Source organism: Panthera uncia, chromosome X (assembly GCF_023721935.1).
Source record: "Panthera uncia isolate 11264 chromosome X, Puncia_PCG_1.0, whole genome shotgun sequence".
Classification (NCBI taxonomy): Eukaryota; Metazoa; Chordata; class Mammalia; order Carnivora; family Felidae; genus Panthera; species Panthera uncia.
In genome coordinates, this window is record NC_064817.1 from 45,064,176 (window position 1) to 45,089,646 (window position 25,471).

The following is a 25,471-nucleotide window of genomic DNA, read 5'->3' on the forward strand; positions in this document are numbered from 1 at the left end:
AAAAAAACAACAACTATATATGGTCACCTGGCTGGCTTAGCCGGTAAAGCATCTGATTCTTGATCTCTTGCGGTCAAAAGTTCAAGCCCCACGGTGGGTGTAGAGATTAGTTAAAAATTTATTTAAAAATCTACATATCCTTCTACAATTTGTATTTTATCTCAGCACTGTGTTTTTGAAATTTATCTGGGTTGATATATGCAACTCTGTTTCATTTTTTTGCTGCTGTATAGCTGTACTACAATTTATTCATTCTGTTGGTGAACTTTTAGATTGATATTTCTTCTCTATTACAAAGTTATGCAATGAATTTTCTTGCACATGCCTCCTTGTGCATATGCTTAAGAATTTCTCTAGGACAGGGGCACCTGGGTGGCTCAGTCGGTTAAGTGTCTGACTTTAGCTCAGGTCATGATCTTGTAGTTCATGAGTTTGAGCCCAGAGTAGGGCTCTGTGCTGACAGCTCAGTGCCTGGAGGGTGCTTTGGATTCTGTGTGTGTCTCTCTCTGCCCTTCCCCCACTCTCACCTGTCTCTGTCTCTCTCTCTCAAAAATAAACATTAAAAAAAAGAATTTCTCTAAGAGTCTAGAGGTTATATACATCATTACCAGTAGAATTCCTGGGTCCCAGGGCCCATCTTTAACTATTCCGGATAACTTGATAATTGTTTTCCGAAGTAGTAACACCAATTTTCATTTTTATCAAAGATTTCATTGCATTTTCCCCTTATAGTTTGCACATTTGGGACTTTGTTGAAAAAGTGTTTCCCCAGTTGTGGGTGACAAAGATACTCTTCACTATCTTATGTGGAAACAAGTCAGGATCCAGTTTTATTTCTCTCTTTATGGTGAGCCAAATTTCCCAGTCCTATCTATATGGCTCCTAGTCTCAGGAAGTGAGACTGCATTTCCATTTGTGTGGAGATGCAGCCATATAAATGATTACAGTATTAAGAGATAAGTGCAGAAAGGTGTTCTGAGTTTCTAACTCAGCTGTGAAAGGTCACAGAAGTGACCAGAGTTAGGTCTTAAACAGGAAGAATTTGCTAATGCAGGGGGAAGGGTCAAGGTGGTGAGGGCTGGTTTGGGGTGCAGAGTTTTGTGTGTCTCCAGGGTGAGAGGTTAGAAGACTTCCATTAGTGTAGGCACAGTGAGTAGTGCATATGTAAGGGGTAGGAGTAGACAGAGGGAATCAGTTTCTGCTTGGATACTTTTGAGGTGGAGGAACACACACCCGAGGTACTGGGGGCTTGGCCCCACCCCCAAAGTTTAGGTTTGAGGAAAAGAAGGGGCTGCAATTAAATTATCACAAAGAAGTAATTGTCAGACTAATATTTACTATTTTTAAGGGGAGACCTCATTCTCCAGCCAGGTCAGGAGTTTCTCAAGATAGTTTCTAAAGAAATCCTTATTTGTACCCACTTCAGAGATATACATTCATTCCCTTCTTCATTTGCCACTCTGGCGCCAAAGATAAGGAGAGAGGAGGAGGAGAAGAGGGCAAACGGGTGGGAGAGGCTTCCAGTTGTCCAGCTCCTGGGCCTGACAATGCATTTGACCTTCGGCAGAAAGCGCTGGGAGCGGCTGCCTCAGGGTTTGTCTGGGACCCTACAAGCCAGGAAGAAATTGGGAACGGCTAACCAAGTCACTTTTAGGTGGGGAGCACTCGGCAAAACATGTGACCTAGGCGGCCATTTTCTCACACCCAGCCCATCGCCATCTTCCTTTGTAGACAAAGGGACTGACCCCCACCCTTGTATGATGCGGTCATGGTGATTGCTTGGTTACTAAAATTCGGGAACACGCATATTTGGACCCAGGCAGAGGTCACCGGACAAGCTCTTGGCTTACAAGTAAGTTATATGGCCACACTAGTCGACCCGGCCGCTCGGTCCCCCGCCTACCCCTTCTCGGCTCTTTTCTCACCGCACAGGGAAGCTGGGAGGCGGGACCAGCGCGCCTGCGGAATAGGGATGGGCGGGCGCGAGCTGTCAATCCGAAGCAAGGCGGGCGGACCGGCGCTGTAAGGCTGGGATCCGGAAGTTGGAGCCTATCCGCGTTAGCTCAGCCTGCCAACCAACCGCATCGTAGTGCCATTCTCTCCTCTTTGATCCCCGCCGGAAGTGGAGGTAAGGGACGACTCTCCTCTTTTCTCGTTGTGAGCACTCTCCCAGTCAGCCGCGCGTTAAGGCTCGTGTATTTGAGGTGGAAACTAGAGGAGTCCTCCACTCTGAAATAGAGAGGTAGAGAACCAGCTCTCATCCAGGGTAGAAGGGCCCAGGTGAGGGACAGGGATCGCTCCGCACATGGGCATGTGCCCAAATGCACTCTTGCTGGGTAGAGGGGCACGGCCTCACCCCATCTAGGCAGATGTAGAGCCCTGGACATACTGTGTAGAAAGTCACAGACCTCACTTGTGTGGAGAAGCATCGAGTGTCCTCCTCTCTTCAGGATAGCGAGGCCCCATTCTGCACCCCTTCAGGGTAGACAGGCGTCTCCGTGTGGAGACATCGATCCCACGGTTATAGAGACATACCTCCCTCCCCCAAAAGCTGAGCGACTCAGGCCTTTACCGGCGCTAAGGCGCACAGATCCGCCTTGATGCAACAGTTCCCTTTGGACAGAGGCTTTGGTGTATTACTCCCTCTGCACACGTCCACTCCCGCCTACCCTGGCTGGACCACCAGTACAGGGGAGCTCAGAAACGTTTAATATACCGAGGTAGAAGAGCTAGGGGACTTCCATGCCTAGCCCCCTTGTAACCAGTTGCAGAAGCCCCGCCCCCGCTACTGCAGAGATGTTAGATCACCCCTCTTCAGTGGTTTGAGGCATACCTCTCAGCCCTTAGAGAACACGCAGATCTTCCTCACCTTGGCTAGAGTGAGACCCCATTGTGGAAAATAAGACTTGACTCCTCCCCCCACCCCATAAGGAGGCACTGGTTTACCGAATTTGTAATGGCCCAGCTCCCCAAATGCCCCGCCGCAAAGAGAAACAGACCATAACCCCAGGAATGCTGTCAGATCTGCCCCTGGTGCCCGCCTTCCCCCGTCCCCTGGTAGAGGGGCTCAGATTTGAGAGATCATCCCTCTCCTACTCTTCCTTCAAGGATTTAGAATCACCAAATGTAGCAAGGAGAGACCCCCAAGGGAGCAGAGAGGTGGAGGTCCCCCCTCCCCGCAGTGTTGAGAGGCAATGACATCACCGATCATCCTACCTTTGATCCAGATGGGCTCCCCCCTTACCCAAGGTGGAGGAGCTCAGATCTCTTTCTCCATCCAGGATAAAAACACAGACACCCCTGCCTGCCCAAAGTGTAAGGGCTGATCCACTGAACTTATAGCTGTGTCCCTACCCGCCACTCCCGTATGGAGAACTAGAGGTCCTATTCCCTTCAGTGTTAGCACAATGCTGACTTCAACCCATTTAAAAGATAAACACATCGTCCCCCATCCCACCTCCCATGGAAGGGTCCGGAATAGCCCACTACAGGCAAAGTGCAGACCCCATTCATGCAAAGCTGCATGATTCCCCCCCTTCATTAGTGTGGCAACTAATGTCACCTTGTAGTGGAAACAGGCACATCATTTCCCCCTCACCCCAGCCCTCCGCAGGGCAAAGAGACCCAGGACTCCTCCCTGACCACTTACAAATATACAGACCTTCACTTCTCTCCCATGCACCAGAGATGCACACAACCACTGTGCTGGTTTTCCCAGTTGCTCTGCACCCCATAGTAGAACAACAGAAGGCATCTCCTCACCCCCATTCACTAAGGAACTGATCCCAACCCATACATGCAGGTATAGATTCCCTGCCCCCAAGATTTTTCACTGACCTCTTGGCCTCAGTATAACATAAACACAGATTAAAAGTATTGTTCTGAGGTCCCTTTCCCCTAGGGTAGACTTCTGGTATCTGTCTTTCCCCCACTTCCAGGGTAGATCAGACATAGAACCCTCTACTTGGGAAAAGAGATACTATTAATATCATATACAGAAACAGGTCGTCCTTGTATACCCTCTCCCCTCAGCATAGAGAAGTTTAGTACTAGAGTATATAATATTACAGGATGGAGGATTGAGGGCCAAGGACCCCATCTGATACATCAAGGCAGTGACTCCACCCAGGAAGAGGCGTTTAGGTATAGCCTCCTTTTGGGTAGTATGATGCTGCCTTCCCTGTGTAGATTCAGCTATACCAGGCCCCAACTCCATTATAGCCCCTTCTGGTTCCTCTAGTTGTTAGGACTTTGTTATCATGTTCTTTAACATTTCATTTTGCCTACAGGGGGCTCAGAAGGGAGCTTGTGGCATTGTGGTTCCCCTCTCTGTCTTCACATTGCTTCTTCTTCCATTCTGACAGGACGAAAGCCTGCAGATTTGAACCTACCTGCTTTCAAGTCAGTCATCATGATGAAACATAGACACAGTGAGTTTCTTTTACTACCCCCTCTCAATGCTAAGCTTTAATGAATATTTGTAGTATTTCATGGCAACTTAAAAAATTATTATCTTTTAAAAATTTTAATTCCAGTAGAGTTAACATAGAGGGTTATATTAGTTTCAGGTGTACAATATAGTGATTTAACAATTCCATACATCACCCAGTGCTTACCAGGACAAGTACACTCCTTAATCCCCATCACCTATTTCACCCATGCCCCCAACCCACCTCCCCTTTGGTTTATTCTCTTATTTATTCTCTTATTTATTCTCTTATTTATCAGTTTATTCTCTTAGTTAGGAGTCTGTTTCTTTTTTTTTTTTAGTGTTTATTTTTGAGAGAGAGAAAGAGCAGGGGAGGGGCAGAGAGAGAGAGGGAGACAGAGGGGAGGGGCAGAGAGAGAGGGAGACAGAGGATCTGAAGCAGGCTCTGTGTTGTCAGTGCAGAGCCCAGTGCAGGGCTCAAACTCATGAACTGTGAGATCATGACCTGAGCTGATGTCAGACGTTCAACCAACTGAGCCACCCAGATGCCCCAAGAGTCTATTTCTTGGTTTGTCTCTTTTTTTTTAACTTTGCTTATTTGTTTTGTTTCTGAAATTCTACATAGGAGTGAAATCATATGGTATTTGTCTTTCTCTGACTTATTTTGCTTAGCATTATACTCTAGTTCCATCCATGTTTTTACAAATGGCAAGATTCCATTCTTTTTTATGGCTGAGTAATATTCCATTGTATATATACATTACATCTTTACCCATTCATCAGTTGATGGACACTTGGGCTGTTTCCACAATTTGGCTAGTGTATTGTAGATAATGCTGCTATAAACATTGGGGTGCAAGTATCCTTTCGAATTAGTGTTTTTGTATTTTTTGGGTAAATACTCTGAAATGTGATTATTGGATCATAGGGTAGTTCTGTTTTTAAAAAATGCTTAGTATGGCATGAGGGGATGAGAAAAATGGGTGAGGGGAGTGAGAGATACAGGCTTTCAGTTATGGAATAAATAAGTCATGGAATTAAAAGGTACAGTATAGGGAATATAGTCAGTGGTACTGTAGTACCATTGTATGGTGACAGATGGTGGCTATGCTTGTGTTGAGCATAGCATAATGCATAGACATAGACTTGTTTTGTGGAATCACTATGTTGTACACCTGAAACTAGTGTAACATTATGTGTCAAATATACCAAATTGTTTAGTCTTGTCTTTTATGTATGGTATCATTGTTGTCTTACTAACTTCTTGGAGGTAGTGTTCCCCTTATCCCCCATTCCCATTTTACAGTTGAGGAAACAGGCTCAACAAGGTTAAGTGACTTGATCTGAGGTGAATAGTAGTATATACCAGACAGTGGAGACAAATTGTTGTTCTTTCTGCCTTTGAGACTCTTTTCCTCCCTTTTTCCTCATTCTTCAACTGGATAACCCTTGCTTGTTTTTCAGATTTCAACTTACACATCACTTCCTCTAGGAATCTCTCCCATTAAGCTCCTCCCTTGGTTTCTACCATCTGCACCCACAGGAACTGGAACTATTGACACTGTGTGATTGAGTCTGTCTCCTACACTGTGCTGTTAACTTCTCACCCACATTTCGTTTATCTTTGTGTCCCAAGGACCCAGCATGACCAGGCATAGCTGTTTGGTACTTACTGTGTGCCAGGCACTAGAATGTCTCAGTGTGCTAACTCAGTTCTTCCTCCTACCACTATTCTTTTATAGCCTAGAGAGAGAAGACAAATGTGATGCATGGACTCTCCCTTATAAGAGGGAAGGCAAGAGCATTAAGGCAGGTTTGGTTCTGTGCTTCCTGCCTTTATCTTGCTGTAGTCCACATAGAAAATGACATTATAGACTGGACAAGAATTATGCAACCCAGTGACCCCATATTCTGTGTGAATGGTGGCCCTGCCTATGTGGGCTTGGTGAAAAAAAAATTCAGTACATTTACTTTATATATCACACAAAAATTTCAACAAGAACCAGACTGTGGTTATGTGAATACCAAAAGTAAATAATCATTTTTTTCAACACAAGAAAAATGAACAAAATTAATTATACTTTTAAGAATATCAAATACCAGATGATAATAAAATTATTGATACTGATGGAAAAGACAATAATTAGCTGGTTAAATGAAGTGGAGTGTATGCATACAAAAGAACCCTAGCAGTTTAAAAGAAATTAAGTATTATAATAAAAAATAAATGAAGTGTTATATGGAAAGATTATATATAGAGAATATTGTATGGAAAAAATATTAGATGAAAAGATCTCCAATATTTATTTGTTAAATGAAAAAAGCAAGTTGTCAACAGGAGGACATACTATGTTATTGTCAGTGGGAGCAAATGGGGGGAAATAATATCATATGTATTTGCATTTGCACTGATAAAGTGGTTTCTTGTTGCAGTGAGGAGAGTGCGGTGGTTAGGGACAAGTGTGGAAGACCTTTCAAAATACACCTTTTTAGTTTGGAACCATATGACTTATTACCTGTTACAGAACAATCATATTGTTCTACCTGAGTGGGAAAAATGGTGAATATTAAACAAAACCTTTACATGTATTCACAAAACACAGACTTTGGTAAATTGCAGCTAAAGTAATGATCATACTAACTGGAATGACTGCAATGGAAGATAGGGGAGGTGCCTCATGGTGCAGCCACCCTCACTCTCAGTCATACCTTGGACCCAAATGGTAATGATAATGATTAAATCTGGGGAGGTTATTGAGGAGCCCTACAAGGAGTGGTCAAATACAATTTTAATTGTACATTTTTGAATGGTTATTAAAAAGGAGGATGTGTTTTTCATTTAAAAGATTTATAGCTGCCAGGGCACCTGGGTGGCTCAGTCAGTTGAGTGTCTGACTTTGGCTAAGGTCATGATCTCACAGCTTGTGAGTTTGAGCCCCGTGTTGGCCTCTGTGCTGAAAGCTCAGAGCCTGGAGCCTGCTTCGGATTCTGTGTCTCCCTCTCTCTCTGCCCCTAACCCACTCGCATTATGTCTCTGTCTCTCTCAAAAATAAATAAACATTAAAAGATTTATAGCTGCCTGTGGCTGGTGGCACAGGTATGTAATCCATTGTAATGACAGACGAATGTGTGCTGCGCAGGGAGGGTAGGGGTATGGCTGATGAATAAGGAACAGAGTGGAGACTTCACTTTGGAAGACTCTAGGGGGTGAACAAATGAGCTTGAAGATGACTGAGAGGGATGTTTGAGACTGCTTTGTGAAGTCCAGTCAGTTACAGATGATGATCATAGGCATCACCACTGCAGTGGGTAGGCAGGTGACTTCATGGAGTGGGGATGTTGAGGAAGTGTGAAACCCATATTGGCAGGGGCCCTGGGGTCACCAAAGTTACCCAGGTTGATGATGGCAGGAGTCAGATTGAAAGTAAAGCTATGCACCAGGTGTGTCAATAAATGAGGAAAAGTGACTCAGGTGACAGGGATAGTAGCAGTCTCAAAAAGAGCAGGGTTTTCCCCCTCTTTTTTTTCATTTCTTTGTTTTAACAAGAAGGAGAAGTAGTTTTAGTTTGGCAATGGTGAGTCCAGAGGACACCTCCTCCACCTGTTGGCCCACAAAGTATTCGTGTACCTGAGGAAACAACAGCCACCTTTCCAGAGGTAGGAAGGTGAAGCAGGAGAGCTGAGTCTCCATTAAGGCAGAAGGTTGGGGAATTGTTTCCAAGGAGAGATGGAAGAATTAGGGTGAGAGATCTGCCTTTAAGTAGTGGTGGGTGGAAAAGTTGAGGCTTACAGAGACTTAAGAAAATTCTTCAGGGTCATGTAGCTAGGTAGCTGTTGAGCCAGAATGGAAACCTAGGTCTGGTTCTGGCTGTCTACAAAGTGATAGTTGTTTTCTCTGTGAAGCTGTTACAAGACAGGTTAACTATGGCTCCTTGAGTGCTGCGGTGCTGTGAGTGATGACTGTGTCCTTCCTCTCTTCTTCACTTTGCATTCTCTCTTCCTGCCTTCCTTCTCCCTTCTGAAGCAGATGTTTTCCCCTTCACTAAGTGATATATTTTCTTTTATTGTGTGCCTGTATCCAGCACAGGGCCCCAGTTTCTAGGGAAGTTAGGCAGATGGAAATTGTTGAGTAAAATGGCCAGTCCTGGTTCATTCCCAACCTCACATTCTTTTCATTGCAACATGAGTACTTTGAAAGAAAAGGAGACTTGAGGTCTGTTGTTGTTGTTGTTGTTATTACAGAGAAATTTGATCCATTAACATTCATCATATGTTTGGTCTAATTTCTGCCATATTATTTTATATTTTTTGTTTGTTTCCTCTTAGTCCCTTATTTATTTACTTTTCAAGCTCAAAAAAATCCTCCACCAGTAATTAAGGTTATGGTAGTAATTGCATTCATGTTTATATCAAACATAATTAAACTTGAATATCTCTGTCACTTTACCAAAATTAAATAATAACTATTTTTATCCTGCCCTTCCAAAGTAAGACATTAAGCATGCTTGTGTGATTTTGCTTTTCCAACCCCTATTGCTTGATTCCAGGATTTTGTTGAAGTGATTTGATACTTTGATGCTGAGCTATTTCCTTATGATATGCTTCCTGGACTTTAAAAATCTTTTCTAAATATGTGTTACAGTTCTTAGCTACATTAGTAGCATTTTAAAAGATTTAATGGTTTTTCTGTTATTTTTTCAACTTAAAGCTTTAATAGATTTTCTGCCTATTATTATTTGTTTCCTTTAGCTTGAGACCTTTATCTGAGTTAATTTTTATTTTTACTGGTTTACTTCCTCAAGTATAGTTTACCCTTGAACAACCTGGGGGTTAGTGGCCTCAAGCCTCTATGCAGTCAAAAATCCACACATAACTTTTGATTCCCCCAAAACTTCACTACTAATAGCCTACTGTTGACCAGAAGCCTTACCAGTAACGTAACAGTCGATTAACATGTATTTTGTTGAATGTGTTATATACTGTATTCTTCCAGTAAAGGAAGCTAGAGGAAAGAAAATGTTAAGAAAATTATAAGGAAGAGAAAATACATTTACAGTACTGCACTGTATTTATATAAAAAATCTGTATAAGTGGATCCATGGAGTTCAAACTTGTGTTGTTCAGGGGTCAGCTATAGTTTTACACGAATTCAGGTGCTAATAATCTTTGCACATCTGAAAATGTCTTTCACCTTTATGTAAAAGAAGGTTAGGTATAGGAATTCAGCTTGTGTCTTGTTTCAGAACTTTGTAATTGTTTTTCTGTCTTAAATGTTCAGAGTTGTAGATTTGAGAAGGCTGTCTGCTTCTCTTCACTTCTTTGGAAACTCCTGTTTCGAAGTTTATAAGATTTTCTCTTTATCCTTGGAGTTGAGAAATTTCATCAGAGTATGCCTATGATGTGTCTTTTTTTGTTAATCTTGCTGCTCCATGAGTCTTTCTAATCTGAAACCTCAAGCCTATTTTCAATTTAAGGAACTTTCATCTATCATTTAAAAAAAACAAATGCCTCTCATTTATACCTTTTTCTCATTCTGAAACTCCTGTTATTTAGATATTAGCTCTCCTGAGTCTATTCTCCATTTTATATTTTTACCCAGAATTTCCATTTCTTTAGAGTTTTGTTTTAAGCAGGCTCTTCCCTTGATCTTCCAGCTTGTTAGTTTGGTTGTTAATGATGTCTGTGCTGTTTTTCACTACATCTATTGAATTTTTATTTAATATCAAATTTTGGGAATTTTTTTTTCTTACAGTTCTTTTGAAGTATCTTCTTGAATCTCCTTAAGAATTTACAATAGTATTTAAATTCTCTGTTTCCTTTGTTAACTCTGCTTTGGTGTGAACCACCTTATGTGATTGGGGAGCCTCTCTCTGGTAATCCCAAGCTGCCCCTATATTTGTTTGTATATATCCTGACCTTCCAGAACTTCCCCCTTTAGTAATTCCTTTAGCTTCCTTGCAGGTGGTAAGAATTAGGAAGCCATTGTTTCTCAAGAGGCCAGCTGTGATGAGGATGACAGATGGGACTTCTCATGAAGAGGGTGAGGCCTCTTAAGTTTTTGGGCTTTGTTTAGATGTGATTGAAGAAGGTGAGCTCTCGCTTCCTTATATCCAATGGAGGCCTCAGTTTGGCTAAATAGGGCAAGTCCTTTTGGAGGTGATGGCCAGAGCAGGATCAGCAGGAAGGAGCCGTTCTCTCCCTGTGTGCTGAGGGTATCTGCCTTGGCTTAGCCACCTGGGACTCCTCAGATTACCTTCCCATGCTGTCAGCACCCAACTTCAGCTTGGTGTGGCAATTGGTGAGTTGCCCCCAGCCAAAACTTAGGGGAGAGAGAGGAGTCACAAGCATGCACTCAGGTCACTTTTCACAGAATTCCCATAAGCATTATTTCAGTTTGCATTAAAATAATGCCTCAAATATTTTATCCATTACTTCCTCTGACCCTGTTGCTGCCATCTTCATGTCTTTCTTGTTCTGAGCCTGGACAGACATGGTATCTGAATCCTCCTTAGGTTCCCAGTGTGACTTGACTTTGATTAAGGTATAAACAGATGTTGGGTAGGTGGATAATGGCTTTTTTTTTTTTCTTTTGTAGAAAATAAAAAACCAGGTAAAGGTTCCAAAGGCTGCAAGAAGGTAAGTTGGCTCCACCCTCAGGTAAGCTATACCCATTGTTGTGGGTAGTTCAGGACTGCCTGCCCTGGAAGAGGCCTACAAATGCCAGTAGATGTTGGATCATTCCAGATAGAGCACCACATTGGAATTAGAGGATCTGGCTTTTCCCCCCTCTCTGGTTGGCTGCAGTACAGAGTCAGTGTTTATTAAGTTTCCACCACAAGCCATGTACTGCTTTGTGCTTGAGTTACCCTGGTGTAGGGATTGCGATTGTCCCATTTTTAAGATGAGGAAACAGCCTTAGTGAGAAAGTTCCTAGGTTCAAGGTAGCACAGCTGGAACTTGAGTATGTCTGGTTCCCAAGTCCCAATTGCTCTTGTTGAGGAGGGAGGCCAAAATATAATCTTTGGCTCCAGATTCTGGTCCTGCTAGGAAAGGTGTAGACAAGTAAGATGGTCCAGAGCAGTGTTCTTAAATTTTAGTGTGTTAAAGTTCTCACACTTTTTTAGTTTTGGGTAATTAACTGGAGGGCTGGTTAAAACACAGATTGCTAGCCTCCAGCCTTGAGTTTCTGATTCAGTAGGTCTGTCATGGCCTTCCATAATTTACATTTATAACAAGTTCCCAGGTTATGTCACTGCTGTGGTCCAAGAACCACACTTTGAGAGCTACTTAGCATTTCTCGGCCTTTAATTGGGAAACTTTTCCATTTGTCTCCACCTTTCCTGGGGTTCCTCAGTCAACCCCTGTCTAGGAGAGGGAGGGTCTCTCTCGAGCCAGATGGGCAGACCTGTGGGAAAGGAGCCTTTCTTTTTGCTTACTTTTGAGCAACCCTCCAGGATGGGTGATTTCTATGGATTCATTAGCTCTGTTTGATTGTTTCCTCTTGTGCGGTGACCAGCCTACAAAGCAGAATGGAAAGAAAGCAGCTTCCAAAGTAGCCTCTGCTCCCCAGTTTGTTCACTCCAATGATCATGCCAGTCGGGAGGCTGAATTAAAGAAGAAGAGGGTAAGCCCTTGACCTTGGGGGAGAGAGAGGGCCTGTCCTGACTGCCAGGTCCACAGAAGTGGTGAAGGGAAGGGCAAAGACCAGAGTTGTTAGGGTTGTTGAGGCTGTTTGCAGAATAAAGAAGAGAAGGTAGTCACTTTGATACTTGATTTAAGTGTCTCCATTTGCTCACCTCCCAGTCCATTGCTGCCCTGCTGCTCCGCTGAATCCTGTCAGCCTCACTGTCCGCTCATTCTCTGACATCACACTCATGGATAGTCACACTCATGGATAGTTTCCTTCTGTCATCTCATCTGAATTCTCAGGATTTGAGACCATGCTTTCTTTGAAACACCCTCCCTTTGACTTTCTTGTCATTTCACTCTCCTAGATGTCTTCCTTCCTCTCTTCCAGTCTCCTTGGCTGCTGCTTCATTTTCTTGCTCTTTAAATGATGGAGCATCCCAGGAGCTTGTCCTCTTTTCTCCCTCTGGTCTTAATTGGTTCCCTTTTCCTAGAACACATTCTCAGCTTCACATGCCCTCTTTCTTTTGTTCTCTGCCACACTTTCCCTTCCTTCATCTCTTGTTTCCTTTCTCTCAAGCCCCTTATCCCCTGCTGTTATATCTGTTTTCTCCCTGTATCCCTGTTCCTCCTACCTCTGCCATATCAACACTGTTTTTTCCCTCTGTCACCTGCTCCCTGTTATTCAAGGTCTCCTATCCCTACCTTAGGCTACAGATCTAGTCAGCTGTAGTCCTGGTGTGTGTTCACTTCTTAGGTTGAGGAGATGAGGGAGAAGCAACAGGCTGCACGGGAGCAAGAGAGACACAGACGTAGGACCATCGAGAGCTATTGTCAGGATGCCCTGCAACGCCAGGAGGAGTTTGAGCACAAGGTAAGAGAGCAGCCTTTGCTTCTGGGTCAGACTGGTTTGGGTTTGCTCAGAAGCATCTTGAAAGGGAAAGAAGGAGGATGTGAGATTGTTGGAGGGGAAGTAGGGAATTAGTGCAGTGAAGATCGGAAACTGTGGAAAGGGAAGAAGGGAGGGATGAGAGGGAGGCAGATGGCCATTTCGAGCCTTATCTGTGACTGGAAAACCCCTAAGCTGGAACCCAAAGATGGGGTTGGGAGTAGGAGAAGGGAGACCTAAGACCAGGGGACAGTGGGGGAGAGAAGGTATAAGTGTGAGGGAAGTGTTAACAGAAAAGTGCGTGTGAGGGGGGTGCCATCTTCCTTCTTGGACTTCTTACTGCCCTTCTGGCACATATTCTCATCTCACAGAATATGCACTTTCCAATTCAAAGTTCCTTTTCTAACATAAAGTGCATATTTTGCCTCTTCCATCCCATGTTCCCCCCACAGGTTGTTTTTCTCACTTATACCTCCCTCTCACATTCTTTCCTTACATACACAGATGCATACTCAGGTCTCTAGCTAGTACTTGAGCACGTACTTACACACAGGCACACACATGTGCCTGCACCATGCATACATGCACCATGTGGCTCTATCCATTCTTCCAGTTCCCAGCTTTATTGGCTGGTCAGAGTTACTCTTTGGTGGGCTGGGATTCCCATGGCTCCCTCAGCCTGTCATGGTTTCCAAAGACCTGACTTTCACTCCCTCTTTCTTCCCTGGACCATTCTCTCTCTGTTTTTTTCCCTTTAGGAGGAAGTTTTGCAGGAATTAAATATGTTTCCTCAATTGGATGATGAGGCTACAAGGAAGGCTTATTACAAGGAGTTCCGTAAGGTATTGGGACCCATTTCTTAAGGCTCTTTAGGGAGGGCACCAATCCTGTCCCATCTCTTCTCCATTTCTGTTTTTCCTGACTGAGACGGAGACCTTTTCTTTCCTGGGCCTTTGTGATTGATACCCAGTGCTTTCCTTGCCTTCATCCTCTGTCCTCTGCTCTGAAGGTGGTGGAATACTCTGATGTGATTCTGGAAGTCCTGGATGCCAGAGACCCATTGGGCTGTCGCTGTTTCCAAATGGAGGAGGCTGTCCTGCAGGCAGAAGGCAACAAGAAGCTGGTCCTGGTCTTGAACAAGATTGGTAGGTGTTGGGCAGAATTGGATAAGGCAGGGCAGGGACCAAACCTTGAAAGACTAGCTCCAACCAGACCCTGAGACTCAGCAACTCAAGGGTAGTTATAACAGTTTTGCAAAGTAGGAATTCTTATCCAGTTTTTAAAGCCGGGAATCTGAGAGGTAAAGTTAATTGTTGAAAGATACACACACACACACACACACACACACACACACACACACCGTATAACAGAAGTTGGGAGAGTTCCTGTCTACCCTAAGCTGGAACCCAAAGACTAGGGCACAAGATCACATGGGCTTGAGTCACTGAGATCTGAGTCATATCTCAGTTGTACTGTCATTTTCACTAGGATCTTGGACAAGTCATGTCACCTCAGAGCTTCCATTTCTCCAGCTGTATAGTGGGCTGTGATTGTTCCAGCCTCATAGGGTTGCTGTGAGAATTCATGATAAAATGCTTGGTATATGCATGGTTAGTACTCCACAAATGGTAGCCATCTTCTCTTCAGAGTTATTCTTGACATTTGGCCCAACCTAGAATGATCCACAGAGAGGATGGGAAACAAATCTTCAGGAAGCCTTGCTTGGAAGGAAGGCATCTGGGACCAAACAATTAATTCCGTAAGGGACAGAGGTCCCCTCACGGAGGGCCAACTGGTCCCCTAGAGTAAATTGTCCTTTCTAATTATAACCTGGGAACTGGACAGGTACTGGTAGGGTGAGGGAGAGACATCTGTTGGCAGGAGGTGGGCCTAGCCTTGGTGTGGGTGGATGTATATTTGGAGTGAGCCATCAAAGTGATGTTCTCCTTACTAAGTCTTATGTTTTTCTATTTTACCCAGACTTGGTCCCCAAAGAGGTTGTGGAGAAGTGGCTTGATTACCTTCGGAATGAGCTGCCAACGGTGGCTTTCAAGGCCAGCACACAGCATCAGGTCAAAAACCTGGTAAGCTGGAGCTAGGGGCATTTAGCCTCTTTCAGGGTACCCTAGGGCCAGGGTTGGAGGGTCATAACTTGGACTATGGCCTCCAGCCCTTTGGTAATTGAACTGGGCCTCAACTTTGAGCTTTTTGCTTTACTAGATGACTTTTTAATATTTGTTTCACTTTACTCCTTTCTATATTTTAGATTTTTGGAAAATCTTTTTTTCCCTATATATAAGGATAATACATACTGTCCCTAGAAAATTTGGAAAATATAGCTATTTGTTAACTTTTAAAAAAATGTCTCCATTTTTCTGTTTAACACAAATCACACTACTTTCTAATTATATCATTAACACAGAAACACAGTTTTGTTGTAAAATGTTAAAGTATTATAGTAACATGGTTGCTTCTGAGGAGAGAAACTGAGTGTCGCAGGACATGTTTTCAGTTTTGCACTAAGGTGTAGAATTTCCTAAAGTAGAAAAAATAAAAGCAATTATAGACAGCTTAAGTGACTTTTCACCAGTATCCTTAATTCCAATTTCCTTTATCCATACCCACAGGTAACCACCATTGTTAGCTTGGTGGCTGTTTTTTCAGATGTTTTTCTTTGTTTTATATGTATGTAGATGTATATATAGAGAGAAATAGAGAAGGAAGTGTTTGGAAGTGTCATTCATATGTGTCATCCTGGGGCTTGCTTTTTTTTGTGGCAAATTTTTTGTAGAGGTGTACTTTTCTTATGCTAAATAAAGTTAGTTTCTAATTTTTAATCATTCTAAGCAGTACTTTAACACACACCCTTGCACATGTTATCTTGGCTGGTGGGTGAGTGTTTGTATAGGTTGGGTACTAAGAGGTGGAATGGCTAGGTCATATACTTTATGTATTTTACAGTTTCCCAGACACTGACAAATTGCCTCTCTTCTAGTGACTATACCAATTTATCTACCTACCACTGGGGTAGATGAATGTGTGAGGGCTTATTTCCCTACATCCTTTCCAACATTTGATATCATTAAAGCTTTTAATCTTTACTCATTTGGGAGAAACCTGATATCTCATTTATAATTTTTGGCCTTCTTTATGGCAAAAAAAACGTGGTGAGCATCCTCTTCTGACATCTCTCTTTCATTTGTATTCCACTTTAAGGATATATTTCCTTAACCTATTTCTTACTGATGGATATTTAGCTTAATTCCTATTTTGCATTGCTGTGTTGGGTGAGTAAGGAAAGAGGAAGAGATGGAAGGGCATCAGGAGTAAGGAGTTGGAGGCTGGAGTGGCTTTGTCCTATGTGAGGGATCAAGGGAAAGTAGGCTATGGGCCAGGCGCTATATTGCCAACACAGGCAGGGAAGGTAGTGTACCTGTTTTGCGGATGAGGGCACTGAGGCCCAGAGAAGGGGAACAGGATTTGATGCACACACACCTGTGAGAGGCAGAGCTGGAATTCAAACCTGGCTTGACTAGAGGCCAGGATGCTGTCTTTCCCCTGCTGAAGGAGGCAAGAGATCTGTGTGTCTAGAGAGAGGGAAGGACAGAGAAGACTGAAGATGCAGTGACAGTGGAGAAAGAGGCCTTGTGCAAGCAGGGAAATGGCAGGTATTCAGGACCTGTGTGAGAAGCCCTCAGTTTCAGCCTTGGGGATCTTGGTGATCACAGGGAGGTGGCCCTGAAAGTTTCACTGAAGCTGGAAATCTGGACTCAGACCACATTTCCCACCTGATGCCTCTTCTGTAATAACCCCTCATTTTCCAGAATCGTTGCACTGTGCCAGTGGATCAAGCCTCTGAGTCACTGCTGAAAAGCAAAGCCTGCTTTGGAGCTGAAAACCTCATGAGGGTTTTGGGGAATTATTGCCGCCTTGGTGAAGTGCGCACCCATATTCGTGTGGGTGTTGTGGGTAAGGCCTAGAGGGAGGTCATGGGTCTCAGGCTCCTTCCTTGGGCAGGGGTTTTGCTGGGTGAAGGACTCTGGGAGCTTCACGTTACCCTTCTGGGGAAGAGAGGAGCAGTTCAGGAAGGGTTTTGTGATTTGTGATATGTATTGGTGAATGTAGGAAGGCATACTCAGAATCACCACCATTCATTGAGTATTAGAGCTATGGACCAAATACACAGGGCTATGCTTGGTGTTGGTGCCATCTCATCCTACCAGAACTGTTGGGGGAGGGAGGGGTGAACATATCTCTTTTACAGATAAGAACACTGAGGCCCAGATAAGGGAAAGGGACTTGTGGGGAGATCAACGCTGTGTGAGGCAAGGTAGAGCTGATGCTCAAACTTGGGCCTGTATGGAACCCAGGGCACTAAAGGAAGGATGATGGGGAGAGAATAGGGAAATTGAGAGAAAAAGAGATAGACTGTCAGGGAGAGGAAGTAAAGCCAAGAGAGAAAGACATTGGAGAGAGTTGGACACTGAGAAAAAGGTATAGATATACAGACCTGAATAGACCTAGAAAAAGAACTGGGAAATGGTGGGATTGGTGGGGAGTAGAAAGGAAAGATGGATTTAAATGACAGAGGCATGTAGAGAGAGGGAGATAATGAAAACAAAAAGATACCAGAAGCAACATAGAGACAGACATGTGCACAGAGACCTGCAGAAAGACACATAAGAGGGCTAGACACTCCATGCATCTAGAGAGACAGAACTCCATACCAAAGAAAGAATGAGAAAGTCAGACACAGGGATAGAGATTGAGAGGGAGGTACACATGGAAAGAGCCAGGAACAAAGAAGTGGACATGGAGGAACACACACACACACACACACACACACACACACACCTGTGAACACATGCAGGTCCACAAATACATGTACAGATCTATACTTGTGCAAACATATCCAGACCCAGAGGCAAAATATATGCAAACCAAGTTCTTCCTACACACTCATCCCAACTTTGCTCCCTGCAAAACAAATAGAGGCACAGAGAGACACGTGCCCAGGTACGCTTAACCCTCAGACACAGTCACATACCCAGTCATAGAAGGAGACAAATATACAAACGTGTCTATGATGAGATAGATGTATATTCATAGAGAAATAACGATAGAGAGAGGGGTTAGGGATGTAGACAGGGAGACAGAAGAAGACATAGTGAAACACGTACAGAGGCATACACAGAGACAAGCCCATGGAGAGAAGGAACACCAAAAGAGACTGGGAGAAGTTGGCATAGAGGGAATTAAAAAGAGGCAGAATTGGTGGGGTGAGGACAACCAGAAAGGACAATGGCTAGAATGAGAGATAAGGAGACAAATCAGCAGAGAAATAGGTGTTTAGATAGAGATACACAAAGAAAGACATATATGATAGAGAAAAAGACTGAGTGGGAGAAAGTAAAAATGGAAAAGTAAATAGTAACATTTAGAATGAGGACAACCGAGATATGCATGTGTGTGTGTGCGCGCGCGCGCACGCGCGCGCGCGCGCACACACACACATTGACGTACAGACTTCTACGTATGAGGAATACATACACATAGGCACATCCGTGAGAGAGTGGTCTGTGTATAAATTCTAGCACACAGAGAAAGATAATGGTGAGAATGAGAGACCTGGTGAGGGAGTAGCACACAAAGACATCCACAGGCCTAAAGGTGCTCACAGATGCTTGAACAGAAAAACATGCACCACAGGCAGACAGTTGCACTGAGAGACTGACATCTGGAGAGGGCCCTCCCATTCCCCACCAGGTGAATTTTACACCAGGACAGATGGTTCTTTGTTTCACGGACACGTCCTGATATCTACCTTCTGTTGGATCATGTTATGGAGGCCTTGCATTGAGCACCTTTCCCAAGCTGGTTGTAGGTGGGAGGTGAGTGTCACATCTAGAGAGTGACATGTTTACCCAGTATGGTCACAAATGGTGGAAAGGGTTAGGAAGGCCATGTTGGGGCTTGGCCAGGGCCTGGGATGGGAAGGTAGGAGGCCACGCCCTGTTTTTGGCTTCCCCATGGCTTGGTCATTGTTCCTGCCTGGACACAGGCTGGCCCAAGTGTTCCTGAGGGCCTTTCCTGCCCTGAGCCATCTGTTGTTCCTTTATAGGCCTTCCCAATGTTGGGAAGAGCAGCCTGATCAATAGCCTGAAACGCAGCCGTGCATGCAGTGTGGGAGCTGTTCCTGGGGTCACCAAGTAAGCACCTGCCTGTTCCCTGACTCCACAGCTCCTTTACCCTACCATTCCTCCATCTCCCATGACTTCAGCCCCTGCCCCTTTCCTTATCTTGGCCCAGTCTCTGATTCTTCCTCTGGGCATGGGAGTCTCACTAACAGCCCTTGGTGTGGGCCAGGTACCGAGCTGGGTGCTTTCCCCCTTAGCTCCTTGAGGTCTCTTAGCAGCCATGCAAGATTGGGCTACAGATAAGCAACTCTATTTCTTTGATGAAGCAACAGAGACTCAGAGAGTCAGAAGCTTGTCCATGGTCTTACAGCTTAGTCCTCACTGCCAGGGACTAGACTAGAATTAGTCCCAGGTTTGTAGGCCGCAGAGCCCCAGCCCCACATCTCTTCATCTTAATCTGTATGCTATCTTCCCCTCACCCCTCTCCCAGCTGTGTGCCTGGGGCCTAGAGGATACCAGACACATCCCGGCTCATCAGTGTCTTGTGTTCTCTCTTATCTCCTCTTTTCTGTCCTAGGTTCATGCAGGAGGTCTATCTGGACAAGTTCATCAGGCTGCTGGATGCCCCAGGCATTGTCCCAGGACCAAACTCAGAGGTGGGCACCATCCTGCGCAACTGTATCCATGTACAGAAGTTGGCAGACCCTGTGACCCCAGTAGAGACCATCCTGCAGCGCTGTAACATGGAGGAGGTACAGAAGGCTCTAGCTCATACCCTGCCTCACTCCAAGGGCCCCTCAATTTTCCTCATTGTTTCTCTTCCTTCTTTCTTCACCAGATTTCCAGCTATTATGGGATCTCTGGGTTCCAGACCACTGAGCACTTTCTGACTGCGGTGGCTCACCGCCTGGGGAAGAAGAAGAAGGGAGGCGTATACAGTCAGGAACAGGCAGCCAAAGCTGTTTTGGCTGACTGGGTGAGGTGAGGACGGGGCTAGGAGTCAGGGTGAGACCTGCTGAGAGTCATGCTCCACAAAGGGGTGCATCTGTGTTTAGTGATGGACAGCCTGACATCCTGGGTCCTAGGGCAGGGGAAGGCTGAGGCACCAGGTCATGTTCTGATCAGGAATTTATGGCCAGTGGTTATCCAGAAACTCAACTTGTTGTTCTGAAGCTACTGTGGGTTTTCTTGTTGTTCCTCATTGTTTCTGACTTGGGAACTCATCCTCTCTTTGGTCATTTGTTCTCTTAATGATATCACCAATTTCCTCCCACCTCCCAATGCAGTGGGAAGATCAGCTTCTATACACTCCCACCTGCCACCCACACTTTGCCTGCTCATCTCAGTGCTGAGATCATTAAGGAGATGACTGAAGTCTTTGACATTGAGGATACCGAGCAGGCCAATGAAGATACCATGGAATGTAAGTGGGGGCAAGTGGAATGGCCTGCCCAGCACTTTGTCTTGCCCTGGGTGGGAGCCACACAGACCCAACAACAAATCCCATGTTTGATCCCCGCCCCTGCCCTGGCCCTACTCTGGCTTTGAGAAAATTGTTTAACCAACTCTAAGCTTAATGTTTTCTCCCACAAGGTGGAGAATTCTAATCTGGACCATGGGGGTGGTTGTGGTCTTTTGGTAGATAGGAAAAAAGTCAGCAAAGTACTATGTACACAGTGGGGTGCTCAGGAAATATGAGGGTCCTTTCCCCATCTCTTGGGACCTGGAATGGACTAAGACACTCCTATGCAAAACCCCTTCTCTCTTGTTGCCCTAGGCTTTGCCTCAACCATTGCATGTCCATTCCTAGATTTTCATTCTTACCCCCATTGGCAGGGAGACATCTGAGTCACAGAAAGGTGATACTTGCTGAATGGTGCCCGGTCAGTGGCAGGCAGAGGTGGCATTTAAAGTAGCTCTTCTGCCCTGTGGTCTAAGACAGTCCTAGCCCAGTGTAGCTAAGTGGTTAAAAAATGGATTGCTTGGATTCAAATCCAAGTTTTGTTTCTTGCTAGCTGTGTGATGCTGCATAAGTTACTTAATTTTTCCATGTCTCAATGACATCATCTATAAAATGGGGACAGTGGCACTCACCCGATAAGTTGTTGGTGAAGACTTACTTAATATGTAAAAACACTTGGAGCAGTGCCTGGCTTATAGTACATGCTTGGTGAGTATTAGGTGTTATTAAGATGATCATTTGCTGGGGTTCAGAGGTGTGGCTTTCAGAAATTTCTGTAGGAAGTTTGTTCTTTTCAGATACTACTATCTGCAAACTTGGCTTATGGCTCCTCCCCCCCATCTCTATCTCACCTAGGAAAGGTGCCCAGTGTTCTCTGGACCTGTCTGGGGTAGTGGAAAAAGCCCTAGCTGGCCTGCCTTCTGGTTTCTTTGTTTCTCTTGAGGGCCACTTGCTTTCCTTCTCTGGGCCTAAAAGGCCTTGGAGTTTAGATGAGGGCAAGGAGACTTGCTTTCTCTAGAGTTTATTCTCCATGTGGCTTTAGGCATGTCCATTGCCTTTCAGAACTTTACTTCCCTCTTCTACCAAGTGGGCAGTTGGGGAGAATTAGAGCTCACGTTCTTATGATGATGCTTGACCCTGGCTGCATGTGAGGGCAAAAGGGGCTCCATCACTGAGAATGTGCTTTGGCAAAATATTGAGGTCTGGGAAATTGAGGAGAGGGAGAAATTAATGGTGAGAGTTTCCTAGAAGAGTTGGTCCTAGTGTTGTATCTTGAAGAGTGAGTAGGGATTAGAGGAAAGGGATAGGGACAAAGTTTAGAAGTAGGTGGGATAATGTGGGCCCAGGGCAATGGGTTACATTAATGGTTTGCAGTGGAGACCAACTCCAGGCAAGGGGCCAGAGCGAGGGGGAGAGAGGCCTGGTCTTAGGGAGGGAAACCCAGTGGCTGCCATTTACTGAGCAGTGTCTCAGACCAGTGCATTTCAGGCATCCTCTGCTGTGACGGCAGCCTTATGTCATAGACTTGTGATATTCTCATTTTCCAGATGAGGAAGGTAAGGCTCCAAGAACAGCTCCCAGCAGGTGAATTTAATCCTCACATGCCTTTAATCCTTTGACATGTGTCCTCCCAGCAGGAATGAAAGAGTCTTCCTTTCCAACTCCCTTGGGCAGTGTCCACATATCCTTTCCACTGAGGCCTGATGAGTGGGGATCAGGGGCCTGGCCACAGGAAGGAGCTAGGGCCCTGACAGTGGTTTTGGTTGTGTTGAAGGCTTGGCCACTGGAGAATCAGATGAACTGTTGGGTGATGTGGACCCGCTTGAAATGGAGATCAAGTGGCTCCATTCTCCGATGATGAAAATAGCAGATGCCATGGAAAATAAAACCACCGTGTATAAGGTACCCATCCTCTTTATTCATAGCAACCCTCTCCTCTACCCAGGGCTCTGGGAAGTGGTTGGTCCCTTCTGCCTGGCTACCACAAGGTTTGCCTATAATGGTGGGGAGATGTAGGTCATTCATTCACTTCCTGTGGGCTCCCTGGGTGTCAGGTGGTGTGTATCCTTTGCCAGGCAATGGCAGGTCCAAGGAAGAGGCATACTCTCTCAAGGAGCTTTGCCTGCCTGGCTCCAGCCTAGAGAATAAGTATCCCCATTTGGCCACCCAGTTGTTCAAGTTGAAAACCTGGTTATCCTTGACTCTTCTTTCCAACTAGCATCCAGTGTCCCATACAGTCAGTAAGTCCTATGGCCTCTCTCTCCTAAGTCTCTTGAGAAACTATCTGCTTCTTTTGATCCCTACCCTTTCTATAACCCTAGTCTAAGCTTCTAACCTTTTCTCACTTGGACATATGTCCCATGGTTTCTAATGGCCCAGTCTGACCATGTCACCTCCCCTGTTACGGCTCCCCAGCACCTACATGATCAACTCAATATGCCATGCTATGATTCCTGGAGGCTCTTTTCAGCTTCTTCTGCTAGTCCTCCTATCTCTGCCCTTTGAGAGGTTGCAGTTTAATGGGTTTTAGATACAGACATCTGTACTGTTATGGGAGACACACAGACTAGAGGTGGGAGCAGAGGTTGGGAAAGCATGGATCTGAGGGCTGTAACTATGCTACTTGTGAATCAAGGAAGTCTTGCTGGAGGCCTTGATGCTTGCATCACCTCTTGGAGGCTGAGGAATTCTCTGGGCAAGTTGCAGGGGGTGGGGGGCAGCAGCCGATGGCTAGGAGCTCAGCCAGTGCTTATGCCGAGGCCCAAAAAGGAGATAGTGTGGTGTTTTAGGGAAATCGTTTGTGGTGCAGAGTAGTTGGAATGAGAATGGAGGCAAGAAAAGATGAATCTGGAATCAGATTACAGCAGTCCTTGAGTTTGACTTTAAGCCATGGGTATTAGGAAAACACTGAAAGTTGGTTATTTTTTTCTGTCAAAGCATTTTCCTTTTTTTCTGATTTTATTTAAAATATCTTTACATTTATATTTCGACTAGGTAATATGTGTACATGGCATAAAATTTAAAAGGTACTAAAGGGTATGCAATGAAAAGTTTCTCTGGCATCTGTCTCCCAGCCACCTTGTCCCCTCCTTGGTGACAGACTTGAATGTCCTTTCATAGCTATTCCATCTTTATGCACACACATATATATGTGTAAGGAGATACAGAGATCTGTTTTAGTTCAAATAATAGCATAGTATTTATATTATTCCGTATTTTGCTTATGTCACTTACAAAATCATCTTGTAGATTGTTTCACGTGATTACTTAAAGAGCTGTCCTTTCTTTTTGATGGCTACATACCATTTGGAAGGGTTTCTTAAGCAAAGAAGTGACGTGGTTAGGTTTGTGTACTATAGGTATCACTCTGGTGGCCGGAGTAAAAATCAGGTTAGAAAGAGAGGGAGCAGGGTGGAGGCAGGGGTTCAAGGAAGGAAACTGTCATCTGTATTCTATAAGAGATGATGAGGCCTGCACTGAGGTAGTGGCAGGAATCATGCCATTCTCATCCTCACACAATTTTAAACATTCCCCTGGTGCTTACAGGAAAACCAGTGTAAAGTTGTATGTTTAAGGCCATCCTCTGGTAATACTTCTTAATGAGCCCATAAGCCCCAGGACATACCATTTTTCCTCAGGGACCTATAGTAGTTCCCCACTCTATGCTACAGGTTTCAGACTCAGGTTCAGGGAACCTGAGTAGGACCACTTCATTGTACAACTCTGGGAGATACCATTTAGATGTGCTATATTGTGAATGGTGCCCCCGGCTGCAACCCCAGAATTGTGTAGTTTGGTAGTCTTGCCTTTTCTCCACTATAGGGTGGTGGGTAGTCATACATACATATAAGCGTGACTGCTAGGGTTCATATTTATTCCACTGTTTACTAGTTGTGTGACCTTAGGTGCCTTGTTTGTCATAGCATTGTTACAAGGATTAAATGAGTTAATACGTATATGTGTGTGTATATATCTACACACATGAAAAGATGTTCAATATCACTCATCATAGGGAAGTACAAATAAAAACCATAATGAGATACCACCTCACATCTGGCAGAGTGGCTAAAATTAACAACTCAGGGAACAACAGATGTTGGCAAGGATGTGGAAAAAGGGGGAACCCTTTTGCACTACAGGTGCGAATGCAAACTGGTGCAGCCACTCTGGAAAACAGTATGGAGATTCCTCAAAAAATTAACAATAGAACTACCCTATGACCCAGCAATTGCACTGCTAGGTATTTATCCAAAGGATACAAAAATGCTGATTTGAAGGGACACATGTACCCTAATGTTTATAGCAGCACTATTGACAATAGCCAAATTATGGAAAGAACCCAAATTTTCATCAACTGGTGAATAGATAAAGCCGATACAATGAAGTACTACTTGGCAAAGGAAAAGAATGAAATCTTGCCATTTGCAACAACATGGATGGAACTAGAGGGTATTATGTTAAGCAAAATAAGTCAATCAGAGAAAGACAAATATGATTTCAGTCATGTGGAATTTAAGAAACAACAGGTGAACATAGGGAAAGAGAAGAAAAAATAAGATAAAAGCAGAGGGAGGCAAACCACAGGTGACTCAAATACAGAGTGAACAAACTGAGGATTGCTGGAAGGGAGGTGGGTGGGGGATGGGTTAAAGGGGTGATGGGCATTAAGGAGGGCACTTGTGGAGATGAGCACTGGGTGTCATATAAGATGAACCGCTGGATTCTATTCCTTAAACCACGACTACACTGTATGTTAATTAACTTGAGTTAAAAAAAAAGGAATCATCATAATACCAATTGTCATTAATCAAGTAACTCATTTTTTAAATTTTATTCTTGTAAAAGCCATGCAAGCTACCCATTGTCTATCCCATTTGACAGATGATCAAACTGCAGCTGAGAGATTAACTGAAGCACCTTCTAGTTTG

The 25,471-nt window shown here is 44.4% G+C and overlaps 1 protein-coding gene across 5 annotated transcripts in view; it reads left to right on the plus strand.

The window, feature by feature from the left end:
* Nucleotides 1-2,032: 2,032 nt before the first annotated feature.
* Nucleotides 2,033-25,471, plus strand: part of GNL3L (G protein nucleolar 3 like) — a 29,008-nt gene continuing 5,569 nt past the window's right edge. For 2 of the 5 annotated variants that reach the window (XM_049644637.1, XM_049644642.1), the window contains exons 1-14: nt 4,365-4,430; nt 10,391-10,469; nt 11,025-11,065; nt 11,946-12,053; nt 12,813-12,929; nt 13,703-13,786; nt 13,954-14,089; nt 14,925-15,028; nt 16,769-16,913; nt 19,066-19,153; nt 19,659-19,833; nt 19,920-20,062; nt 20,368-20,504; nt 22,318-22,445. In XM_049644637.1, the coding sequence (XP_049500594.1) occupies nt 10,436-10,469; nt 11,025-11,065; nt 11,946-12,053; nt 12,813-12,929; nt 13,703-13,786; nt 13,954-14,089; nt 14,925-15,028; nt 16,769-16,913; nt 19,066-19,153; nt 19,659-19,833; nt 19,920-20,062; nt 20,368-20,504; nt 22,318-22,445 (1,440 nt within the window). In that variant the 5' untranslated portion in view covers nt 4,365-4,430; nt 10,391-10,435. Of the gene's footprint in view, nt 2,129-4,364; nt 4,431-10,390; nt 10,470-11,024; nt 11,066-11,945; nt 12,054-12,812; nt 12,930-13,702; nt 13,787-13,953; nt 14,090-14,924; nt 15,029-16,768; nt 16,914-19,065; nt 19,154-19,658; nt 19,834-19,919; nt 20,063-20,367; nt 20,505-22,317; nt 22,446-25,471 lie in introns of those variants that run through there. The other 3 variants (XM_049644638.1, XM_049644641.1, XM_049644639.1) reach the window with 3 other exon arrangements.